The sequence below is a fragment of the Trachypithecus francoisi genome, unplaced genomic scaffold, assembly GCF_009764315.1.
Source record: "Trachypithecus francoisi isolate TF-2019V2 unplaced genomic scaffold, Tfra_2.0 Lachesis_group18, whole genome shotgun sequence".
In the NCBI taxonomy this organism is placed as follows: Eukaryota; Metazoa; Chordata; class Mammalia; order Primates; family Cercopithecidae; genus Trachypithecus; species Trachypithecus francoisi.
The window spans coordinates 71,204,365-71,216,796 of NW_022681463.1; the positions used below are offsets into that span (position 1 = coordinate 71,204,365).

The 12,432-nt window shown below is 34.0% G+C and overlaps 1 protein-coding gene and 1 long non-coding RNA gene across 13 annotated transcripts in view; one reads left to right on the plus strand and one right to left on the minus strand.

Moving 5' to 3' along the window:
- Positions 1-266, minus strand: part of LOC117063286 — a 47,436-nt gene extending 47,170 nt beyond the window's left edge. The window contains exon 1 of the long non-coding RNA XR_004428849.1: positions 55-266. This is a non-coding gene — a long non-coding RNA (uncharacterized LOC117063286). The remainder of the gene's footprint in view (positions 1-54) is intronic.
- Positions 239-12,432, plus strand: part of ZC3H13 (zinc finger CCCH-type containing 13) — a 93,116-nt gene continuing 80,922 nt past the window's right edge. For 5 of the 12 annotated variants that reach the window (XM_033176944.1, XM_033176949.1, XM_033176950.1 and 2 more), the window contains exons 1-4: positions 265-613; positions 7,767-7,892; positions 8,215-8,324; positions 11,031-11,142. In XM_033176944.1, the coding sequence (XP_033032835.1) occupies positions 7,776-7,892; positions 8,215-8,324; positions 11,031-11,142 (339 nt within the window). In that variant the 5' untranslated portion in view covers positions 265-613; positions 7,767-7,775. Of the gene's footprint in view, positions 614-7,766; positions 7,893-8,214; positions 8,325-11,030; positions 11,143-12,432 lie in introns of all 12 variants that reach the window. The other 7 variants (XM_033176945.1, XM_033176952.1, XM_033176955.1 and 4 more) reach the window with 4 other exon arrangements.

Sequence of the window (12,432 nt, forward strand, 5' to 3'; positions counted from 1 at the left end):
ATTTACAACAGCAGTTTATGGCAAGGAATTACGTAATAAAAAGAGAAAACTCACTTAAATTCACTTTAATTGGGAATTTTAGTTCTCCCGTGCTCCCAGTTTCCTCTCCCAGCATCTCTCACAGAGTACGGACTCTATTTCCACGTGCCGCAGCACTCTCACTCCTCGCATGGGACATTACGCCTAGAGGGCGTGTCCACGGAGGGCGGTGTCTGCGCACTGACGACTAATCTGACGGCCGGAAGCTGCCTGGGTCTGTAGAGGAACAGGGCAAACCTCTGACTTCCGGCGGCGTTTTGAGGCGGTCCTCCTAGCGGCCTGGTAGTGTTTTTGTTGCCTTTTCTTAATCTACAATCTCTTCGTTATTTTTCTTCCTACGACCGAGTTTCGCTTGACCCTGGCGAGGCATCGGGCGGGTTCTGCTTCTCAGCCATCCCGGGGGCCACTCGCTAGCCGAGGGTCGGTTCCCGGGAGCCGCGCGCGCACCGCTTTCTCCTCGTCGTCGTCCTCCTGGGTCCAGGCGCGGGGACAGAGAGTCTCCTCCCCGGCTCCTCGGAGCGGCGGCGGCGGTGGTGCCTCCGGACTGCACTTGCGAAGGGAGCTTGGGGAGGAAGTAAGCGTTCTGTGAATTGGTGTGGGTATCTGGGGAAAGGCATTGGGCAGACCCGGAATGTGGAGGCCCAGTTACCCCCATCTTCGCTTGAGTCACTGGGATTTTGAGCTTTCCTTGAGCATCCCACCCTTAACTCTGCAATAGCCCCGGGTGCTCAGATATAATTTCTCGCTCTGTTTATGATTCTGTTTATGATCTTGCACAATAGGCTGTGCCCTTCGTTACCATTTGATGTAAGCACGGGAACCCTTGTGTGGTATTCGTATGTGTGTGCGATGGAAGAGTGCAGCAATTTGCGCTTGAATTTAGATCTTCCTCTATACGCATTCCAGATCTGTTAGAGCAAAACGTCTTACTTGTGATTGGCCTTTTTTTTTTCTTCCTCAGCAGTGATAACGATTTAGGTCCTGGGAATTGAGTGCTACTTTATCTTCATATGCTTTAGGTAGTTAGTTTTGGCAACTGTCAGAAATGGGGGAAAGTACAATGAAAGGAGAGTCTGGCGGCATTCTCTCTCTATAATAGGCTAACGCAATTTATGTGGTTTGAAAATTATACAGAGTTGGTAATACTTGAATTATAGTGGTAAGATCTTGTTAGTGAAGGGTAGTCTTAAGGTATTTGGTTATACTATGGGGCTTTCAGGTAATTCGAACTACTTTGGGAGTATGAGGTCTCTTAAGATTTTTGGATTTTTAAAGTAGTTTAAAAAGTTTGGAAAATATGTTTACACCTCAGGGTTTCAAAGTCCGCGATACCGTTGGAGAATATTTAATGCAGTTCAGTCTATGGGTATATGGTGCCAGTTAGCGGGGTCTAGTTCTTGTAACATTTGAAATTGCTGGCTTTAGTACAATATATTGGAGCGTTTTGTGAATACAATCTATAGATTTTCAAATAATTTCTAATTTCTTAATGAACTGTTTAGATTGTAACAGATGACAGTTTCAACTAGAGACTAGCAAAGTTGATGCAAGCTTGTAACAATTTGTGGCTTTAAAAATAGTTACACTGTGAAACTAAGGCTTTCACTGTGTGCATCTGGTAGGATTCAGTTTTATCAAATGTATGCCTCTTACTGGCTTCCTGATTACTGGTCATTCTAAATGAACATTGCATATTTTGAGATTTGCAAGCTTATATGATTTTCATATTTGTAATATGAATTCAACATACTAAAATCCAGCAAGTGGATGTATCTTAACATCTATACAAATTATTAAAATTGTAATAAGTCATCAGTGTTTATTTATAATATGCATTGGCATTTACATAGAGAAAACACATTGTTTAATTTACGTTTACTTAGAGAGTTGATTTTCAGTGGATGTTAGTCTTCCCATCTCCTCATCTCTCCCAACTCCATCTCATATAGAGGTGGAGCTATTTCTTCAGCTGTTAGTAGTAGTTGAAACATTCACTGCTGTTGATATACAGTCTTTCATTTTTTTTTTTTTTTGTATTTTTGTATGTTTGCAGTTCTTTTTAGTTCACTTTAGAGTAGCTACCAGCATGGGATGTCCTCTGTGCACAGTCTTTTTAACAAATTGTTTTTTCTGCATAGTGCTACAGTGTTGCTTTGCTAATTCCTATGTAGTCAGCTTAGTTCTGTCAGTTGTGTTTGGAATTTCGTTTGGAATTGTTTTAGTATTAAATTTACGGAAGCAATCCGAAAGTTCGTTTTAGAAAGTTCTTTTTAAAAAGTTCTCTCAGCCGGGCGCGGTGGCTCAAGCCTGTAATCCAGCACTTTGGGAGGCCGAGACGGGCGGATCACGAGGTCAGGAGATCGAGACCATCCTGGCTAATACGGTGAAACCCCGTCTCTACTAAAAAATACAAAAAACTAGCCGGGCGACGAGGCGGGCGCCTGTAGTCCCAGCTACTCGGGAGGCTGAGACAGGAGAATGGCGTGAACCCGGGAGGCGGAGCTTGCAGTGAGCTGAGATCCGGCCACTGCACTCCAGCCTGGGCGGCAGAGCAAGACTCCGTCTCAAAAAAAAAAAAAAAAAAAAAAAGCAAGACTCCGTCTCAAAAAAAAAAAAAAAAAGTTCTCTCAAACTGTGCATCAAATAAACTTAATTTTTTCTTTCTAAAAGTAAGAAGTATAAATGTGAAGATACCTTATTTTTAGTATCACCTTTTTAATCTTAGAAATTCAGAATATAGGGATTTATCCTACTAGTTAGTACATTCGTGTGATTTTAATTGCCTAATCATTTGAACATTTCCTAATATTATGCCACTACTCATCCAGATTAAAGTGTTATGCTTTCACTTATGCTTCCAGTAGATGAGACATGAAAAAGATAATTAATTATGGATTGAAGTGAAGATACTAGAATGGATATGTGTTTATTGACAAGATTTTAGTAATTGAGCTCCTGGAGGCATTATTCAAGAAGAGACCCTTTTGTATGCTTCTCCTTTCTCAGCCATAATTATAATGTGAACCTCTGAGTACAGTGTTATTCTAAGTTTTCCGGGGCAAGGGAGCAGTTCCCATTTAAGACCCTCTTTTGTTGTGTCTTTATTAATAGACTCAAACTTTGTGTCCCGGATTTTCTTTTTCTTTTTCTATTTTCTTTTTTAATTGAAAAGAGATTATAAATACTTCAGATATTCATTTACTCTGCACATGGAGAGGAGAAATAGGAAAATAACGGAATAGACTTTCACTAGTGCCACTGTCTTTGATAATGCTCTTGTTTGGGAAAGACTTGATGGTGTGGGCGCAAGTGTGATGGCAACTTAAACCAAACAATAATTTGAAAACAAAAATGGAGGAAAACCTTCATAGAAGAGTAAATTAGTAAGTTATTTGTATGACCTCAATTTTCTCTATGATAGGAAAGACTTTAGTGTTTACATTTTTATCTTATTGTTTCTAATTTTTCTCATATACTTTGAAGCATTTACTTCTCATGTTCAGGCCTGTTCAGACATAATTTGAAAAAGTTTTCCCCCGCTTAAAATCTACATTTTAACTGTTGTGGTGTTCGTTTTCCTTTATGGGCCCAAAGTTTTAAATAGGATTGAAAATTCTAATTGTCACATTAGTTGGTAACGTTTAGTTTTAATATATGTAAAAGGAAATGTTTTTCTGTTGTAGATAATGTATATATTTTTAGACAAATGGGATTTTTAAAGTTATATATTGTGTTCTTTGCAAGCATGAAGGATTTTGTTTATTCAACCTCATGAATGTCTCATTAGTAATATTTAAGTGACTTTTTATTGTTGACTACTTGTGGAAGTTTTTACATGGATGATCAGAAGAATTCTTTCAGTTAGAAATCTTCAGTTTCTACTTTTTTCACCAGATGTTTTATGCACACACACATATATCACATTAAAGAACATTTTATTAAGAATATATGTGTGTGTGTTTGTGTATTATTGTTGTTATTATTCTTGTTTTAAATGTTCTGTTCAGGACCTTGCTGTAAACCAGACCTTGTACTCCGATGCAGTGCTACTTCAGGGCAAAGTCTGGTACTCTTGGACTCTGAGAAAAAGGAGAGAACATCTTATTTATTTATTTATTTATTTGAGACAGAGTCTCACACTGTGGCCAGGCCGGAGTACAAGGGTGTGATCTCAGCTCTCTGCAACCTCCACCTCCTGGGTTCAAGTGATTCTCCTGCCTCAGCTTCCCGAATAACTGGGATTACAGGTGTGTTCCGCCACACCCAGCTAATTTTTGTATTTTTTAGAGACGGGGTTTCACCATGGTGGCCAGGATGGTCCCGATATGTTGGCCAGGAATGGTCTCAATCTCATGACCTCGTGATCCGCCCACCTTGGCCTCCCAAAGTGCTGGGATTACAGGCGTGAGCCGCCGCGCTCGGCCACATTTTGTTTTTTTGTGTGGTTTTTTTTTTTTTTGCCACATTTTTACTTAATTTCATTTCTTCCCTAAATTGGAAGACTCAGTACAGTAGTAGCTGGAAGTGAAATTCCTGGGATAATTACTATGTAGATGAATCTTTTATAGTTCTTGATGTCACTGGTAAAAGCAATTTTGTCTCTGTGCAAAGAATATGGGGGTAGGGTGGCGGAGGTGAGGAGGTGGATCATTAGTCTTCACTCAAGTCTTTCATAGCAAGTCCAAACCCTTGAATTCTTCAGAGTTTCTGTTAGGGAGTCTAGGATTGGAGAGAAGCTCTCAGACCAGTAAAGCAGTAGGTCAAGGGAGGAGAGTAGTGCTGAATCAAGCAACAGAGGACAGAGCAGGAAAAGAAACTGTAGAGTTAATACTTGGAACCCTCAAAAAATAAAAAGAAAGGAGATGATAGATGACCAATGTTTTAAGTATAATAAGTACAGTAATAAATAGCCTGTTGTCCTAACTGGAAACCATTCCCATTGAAATTTTTGAGGAAGACTGTGCTGGGAATGGAGGCATGTTGGGGGTAGTAGAGATGTTAGGGGCAGAACTAACTCATTTCCAGTGACAGTGGAGGGAAAAATAAAAAATTAATGTTAATGCACTTGAGGCAGTGTGGTGGGATGGTGTGCCTGTTTGTAAATTTAAGGAAATTTTGGAACCTATTCAATTTTGTTTATTAAGAAATGTTTTAAAAATTGAATTAATGGTTGAGGATTACACTGTATATTTGTATATTAATATAGCAATATATAATGAAACTTTATGTTTTTCTGAAACTTCTTATACATTATGTGATACGTTTACTTTTTACTGAATCATGCTTGGATATATGTTGTTAAAAAAGTGTTTTTCTCAGTTAATGAAAGCTCTACATTTTCTAGATCTTTCTTAGCTCCACTTCTCTTAGCTTTCAGTTTTTTTATGCTCAGTAAATCAAGTAGATATAGGAAATTTTACCAGCTTCTCTGTATGTTCACATTTCGACTGAGAATGAGTCTAAGAAAAATTAAATCAAAGATTGTCTTATAATGCTAACACCAGTATGTAGGAATGGTGTGTAGTTCCTTACTTGGAGAACAATTAATATGTGAGTGATTTTGTGTTGCAGCCAATTATTGTTTATGTGATGCTCTCCACTGATTCTTAAATTTATAATTACTGTGACATAATTCTCTTTTTAAAATCATTAAAAATTAATTGCTATTATATCAAAAGAATTATTATATTTTATATTAAGAAGAATATAGATTTTCTAGTTTAAAATCACCATATATTATTTCATATTTTCCTTCCCTGATGCACCACCTTTTAATTATCAAATGTTGTTCTTATTCTTTGGATTCTTTTAAAAATTGAGCTGAAGTACCTCATTGAACCAAACATTGTTTATAATTTTTTATTACTGTTTCAATTAGGTACTACCACGATTTAATTTCCTTTAAAGTAATATGTGTTTACTTTGAAACCACATTAAAGAACATTTGTGATCTTTATAGAGACTAAATGAAACTTTTTTAGCTGCTATGGTTCATTCTAGTAACTTTTGATGATTGATATGATTTCAACTAATATTTAGTTTGTATAAAGTGGGATATAGTAGGGTGTTTTTTTTCCTTTACCTTGCGAGGCAGTTTCTACCCTCTTCCCACAGTAGTGTGTGCTCTGGATTGTATCTTGGTCTAGAATTTAATATTGTTTTCTAATGTCATAATAGCATACTATCATTATCTGATACTTGCATCGCTAGTTGAATTACCCATTATGTCATTGGATTAGATTTTTACTATAGTTTCAGTTTTTGAATGTGTTATTTACATATATATTTATATATGCACATATAAAAATATATATACATATATAAAATACATATACATGTGTATATATACATATATAAAATATATACATGTGTATATATACATATATAAAATATATACATGTGTATATATACATATATAAAAATGTATACATGTGTGTATATACGTGTATATAAAATATATACATATTATATATACACATATAAAATATATACATATGTATGCATACATATATACATATATAAAAATATGTATACATATATACACACATATAAAAATATATACACATATATACACGCACACATATATATATTTTTCTTGAGACAGAGTCTTGCTCTGTCACCCAGGTTGGAATGCAGTGGTGTGATCTCGGCTCACTGCAAGCTCTGCCTCCTGGGTTCATGGCATTCTCCTGCCTCAGCCTCCCAACAGGCGCCCACCACCACCATGCCCAGCTAATTTTCTTTTCTTCTTTTTTTTTTTTTTTTTGTATTTTTAGTAGAGACGGAGTTTCACCGTGTTAGCCACGATGGTCTCAATCTCCTGACCTCATGATCCTCCCACCTTGACCTCCCAAAGTGCTGGGATTACAGGCATGAGCCACTGTGCCTGGACCTTAAAAAATATTTTTATGTTTACATCAAATCTAACAGAGCTTAAACATAAAATAAAATAAAAATATTTTTACAATTTGTCTTTTTTCTTATTACCAATAGTGGTAAAATAGTCTATTAATTACTTTTAACACCTTTGAATTTTATGTCAGTATAATATAGATTATAGAAATATCTTGACTTTTTCTAGTTCTACAATCTGTCCTGTTTTGAAAGTTGTTTTTATCAACATTGAGTTTTGTTTTGGTTTGGTTTTGTGTTACTGGAAAATAAATATGCTTGATCAGATTGCTTTGACTTCTGTAAGTCAAAGAAAATACTAAAATATCATTCATTTTTCTCAACCTGATAGTTGAAAAATAATTTCTGCTGTCAAAAATTTCACCCAATTTTTTTTTCCATTTTCTATAGCATAACTTTTTCAGTTAACTAGTTGATGGTTAACAACTTTTTCTTAAAGGATAGAGTTACTAAATTTTGAAGCAATTTTTGTAAGTAGCTTTTATAAAGTAAATGTTTTGTACTATATCTTCTGATGTTGATTGTACTATGAAAACTTCACTGTGTGAGATCATATTCATTCACTCCACAGAAGAGGTGCAATTGTAGCCAACAAATCTCACAGCTGTTATAAATTCACCAGTAAGGCATGTTTTAGAAGATATTATCTCTGTTTACCTGTGACCTCTCCTATGCCTTTTTTTTTTTTATCTCCCACGGAAAATCTCCTGTAATTTTACACTGTTACCTATAGTTTTATCAACTTGTAAGCTGTGGGCTCAGTTATTTAAAACTGAAGAATTTTACAGTTTTGCCTCTTTCTTTTTTGGTTAAAGTAGTACAAAATGTCAAAAATTAGAAGGAAGGTCACAGTGGAAAATACCAAGACCATATCTGATAGCACATCCCGAAGACCCAGTGTATTTGAGAGGCTTGGACCCAGCACTGGCAGTACAGCAGAGGTGAGTTGTCACTAGTATAGTCACAGGGGTTCTCTTAGAATTCTATTATTGAAATGCTCATTTGTATCATAAAGGTGAACAGGTTGTTTTATTGTAGGAATGTTGGTTCAGTAAATTTTTTAAAGTGTGTTTTATAAAAAAGAGTGAAAAAGGTGATAAGGTTATGGGTTTTTCATATATTTTTCCTGAAGTTTTTATTATTTGGGGAGTAATATATCACAGGGTAGCTGGAATTTTGGTAACATTTGTTTTAATTTTGTCCCGCTAGCACTTTTTTTCCAGAAATCAATATGAAATTTACATAGTAATATCTGTCTCTTAGACACAGTGCCGTAACTGGCTGAAGACTGGCAACTGCCTCTATGGAAACACATGTAGATTCGTACATGGCCCTTCACCTCGTGGTAAAGGTTATAGCAGCAATTATAGAAGGTAAACTGAGAACTTTGAATTGTTCATGTACTCTTAGAAGATGACTTTTGTAACTTATCTAGTGTAAAAATCTGAAATACAACCATATATTTGGTCAGATTTTCTATATTGGTGGTAGTCTTACCAGTGATCGAAGATTGACAAGATCTTTTTGTTACTATTTTCAAGATTAATAAAATGTTTGCTTTAAAATTAACTTACTTGTTCATTATTTATTTGTTTTGACAGTAGATCTTTTTGTAATATGTGTATGGCTTACTTTTTCCTCCCAAATTATGTATTAAATTGCTGCTTAAGACAGCAGAATTCCATGGTATCTGAATTTCTTTTTAGTGAGGCTATTTTTAACTCTTAAAATAGTAAAATTCAAATAGGGTATAATTTTAGCTGTTTAAGATGTTCTGAATTCAAATTTTGCACAAATTCTGTAGGTTAAAATGCATTTGCCAAATGCATTTGCCAAATGCATTTTCACTTATCACTGTATGTTAATGAAAATATGTATTTATATGTGGATAAATGTACTCCATATTTCAAACATCGTTTTGCCTTTAATAAAGGCTTGGCTAGATTAAACTTGCTTAATAAAGACCTTTTATTTTTCTTTTGGTTCCCTCATGATGATGATTTTAGGGTGTTTAAAGATGTATATACATAGAGTTTGTCACAGAAACAGTTTTAACTTGATTGGTAAACAAATAATTTACCTAGTTCCAAAATTGGTTATGCTGATTGTTTTGGCTATAGCATAGCAACACTATAAAAACTGAACATTAGCAATTGGAAATTTTTTTTTTTTTTTTAGTTGGGTGATTTTTTTGGATTAGTGTATGGGTAGATTTTGTTTAGGAGAATTTAAAATTCAAACCCTCAACATTAGCCAACTTCCTTTTCATGTAAACATTCTACATTTTAGTTTATTTGTGATTCTGAATACTGTTTTATTTGTATTTAGATTGTCATTTGTCACTTCTGTTAATGTGGGAAAATTAGTGTTTGTAGTATATGTGTGATTAATTGTATATATACATGTAGATACATACCTGGTGAAACTATTTCAATAATTTTAATGTTTTGCTTTCATTAATACTGTACTTTTAATACATTTTAAAATGTATCTTTGAATTTTATTAGCTGACTCAGAATTTTTATTTAAGCAATCATTTTGAGAAAAATGGTCAGAGAAATTTGTCTAAAATGGGAAAAAGTAATGTCATTACTAGACTTAGAATAAAGGATATTTATTATAATTTTGCTATTTTGTGTGTGTTTTTCCATCTGATAATTTCTTTCGTATTTGTGCTTTTTTTTGTCGGGAGGAAAAACATAGTTCATAATGTGAGTCAAAGATGAGAAGAAAAGCAGTGTATTTTGCAAAATGCTTATTTGTATGTTTATATTACAAGACTTTTAAGTAATTCATTGAGAATTTGCTGTGTGTAGAACATTCACTCTGATGGGTGCTGTTTAGGATAGAAACAAGTTCATACTAAACTGTTTCATTATATAAAGGAAACTGGGGCACATAGGATTTACATGTACATCATAACTATAATTTAGACCACTTAAGTACTGGTTCTTAATAAGAGATTCCAGTTTCTAGCTTAGCTTTAACTGTTAAAACATTTAATATAAATCTATTAAATATGCATGTAAACATCAATGAGATCCTTTAAAGTGAATTAGCTCAAATTATTTCTTTACTAACCTTATGATTTGTATTCATATAATCAAGGAATTGATTTGATTGCTCAATGACTGCTTGAAATAGATGTGAATATTTATGTGATTTGTCTATATCTTTTTTATATATAGTACTTTTTGGTAGTCAAAGAGGAACAGAGCATTCCTTAACTTCTTTTGCCCTCTTTTAAAGGTGTTCTAGAAATAGTCATTCAAGGCAGTGTGTTTTCCATCTCTCCTTTGTTTTTTCCCCACTGATAGTAAAAATAATTGCATAGCCATATACTGTCAAATTTATAGTATAAATAATAAAGCCTTACCACTGTTGAGTATAAATATGTATTTTTCCTTTAGTTAAAAAATTTACAGCAGAATATGAAAATCACTGTTGTAAAATTGCTTTGAATCCTTTATTCTGAAATAATTTAAATTTTAAGAAAAATTATAAAGCTCCTATATTTGCTTTGAATCTTACTTAAAGTACATAAAATATTTTCTCAGTTGTTGATGTTACATCCAACCACATGCATGTATATACAAGAAACTTATTTCTTATAATACTTATTATGTCTTTCATGTATAGATGTTAACGCTGCTACCTCTAGATTAATTTTGCAACTTTGTAGTTTAAAACATTGTGTTACTACTGTATTTTGCTCCTACATGTAACTAATATACTTATATGATTAACAGGTAAACAAGTCAACCTATTAGTTCCTTTTTATCAGTTCACATATAATTTCTTATTCACATCACCAGTACCTGCCACTTCATGGAATTTAACATATAAATTTTAATGTTATTGGGAGAAAAACTGTAAGTGTTGGTCATGTTTTGCATATTAATATTTAAGGTGAAATTATTTTTCAGAAATTTAGGAGTCAAGGTCAGTTAGAAAAAGTATATTGAGATTTGTGAGGTTATTTCTATAAATACATTCTTATAAAATGTTATTAATATATAAATATAGATTTTTGTTGTTTTGTTTTGTTTTTTGTTTTGTTTCTGTGTTTTGGTTCAAAGGTCACCAGAAAGACCTACAGGGGATCTTAGAGAAAGAATGAAGAACAAGCGCCAAGACGTGGACACTGAGCCCCAGAAACGAAATACAGAGGAGTCATCCTCACCTGTTAGGGTAGGATTGAATTTCCCAAAACAAAGTTAAACTTCAGTAGTAATTTGTTAATTTAAGTTTCATTTTAAATATTATTTGTGTGCTAAGTATATGGTAAATGTGTAATATGGCATTATAATGTTCTATATGGATAATGTAATTTAGAGGGGAAGAGTCCCCTGGGAAAACTGTGATTGGTTCAGTTCTTTATGGTAGTTAAGATAAAAGGGATTGTTTGGCAGAACTCAAGCTGAACTTAGTAGGGATTTTGTACCTTGATGAGGATCATGAGTATCTTTAAGTTTTCAGAATTCAGCCAGCCATCACATCTGCTCCAAGAAAGACTGAAGTGGCTTGCAGTAGAACGCTTACACAAATTAAAACAATGAAAGCAAAACACATGGGGTTAACAAACGGAACTAGAAAGTTGAGATAAAAGAAAGCAAATACGACCACAAATTTTAGCTGTGAATTTGTTGGCAGTGAAGCCAAGATAAATAAAATTTATAATGTAGTTCATTGAATAAAAGAAAACAATTGTTTTGTCAGGAACGGAAATCTTTCCCAGAGCTAATTGTTTTCTAGAAATTTATCATACCATATTTCACATACCATATAGTTCACTCATTAAAAGTGTACTCCTCAGTGGTTTTTAGTATATTATTAGAGTTGTGAAACCATCACCACAGTCAATTTTAGAATATTTTCATTGCTCCATAAAGAAATGCCAAACTTTTCAGCAGACACCCTCCTAGCCACCAGCCCTAGGCAACCACTAAATCCTCTTTCTCTTTCTAGAGATTTACCTATATATTTCATATAAATGGAATAATAAAATGTGCTCTTTTGTGACTAGTTTTTTTCACTTAGCATAGTTTTTCAAGTTTCATGAAACAGTATGGGATGCATCAGTATTTTGTTCCTGATTTTTGTCAGATAATATTACATTGTATTGATAATATCACATTTTGTTTATCCACTCGTCAGTGATGGATATTTGGGCTTTTGCTACTTTTTGACTCTTGTGTATAATGCTGCTGTGAACATTTATGTACAAGTTTTTGTATGGATATGTTTTTATTTCTATTGGGTTTATATTGAAGAGTGAAATTGCCGAGTTTTACAGTAACTCTGTGTTTAACCTCTTAAGGAACTGCCAGACTAAGTGGCTGTATCATTTCACATTTTTGACAGCATATGAAAGTTCTAGTTTCTGCACATCATCATCAACACTTTTGTTATCTAACTTTTTGATTATAGCAATCTTGGTGGGTGTGAAATGATAATCTAATTGTGGTTTTTATTTGCATT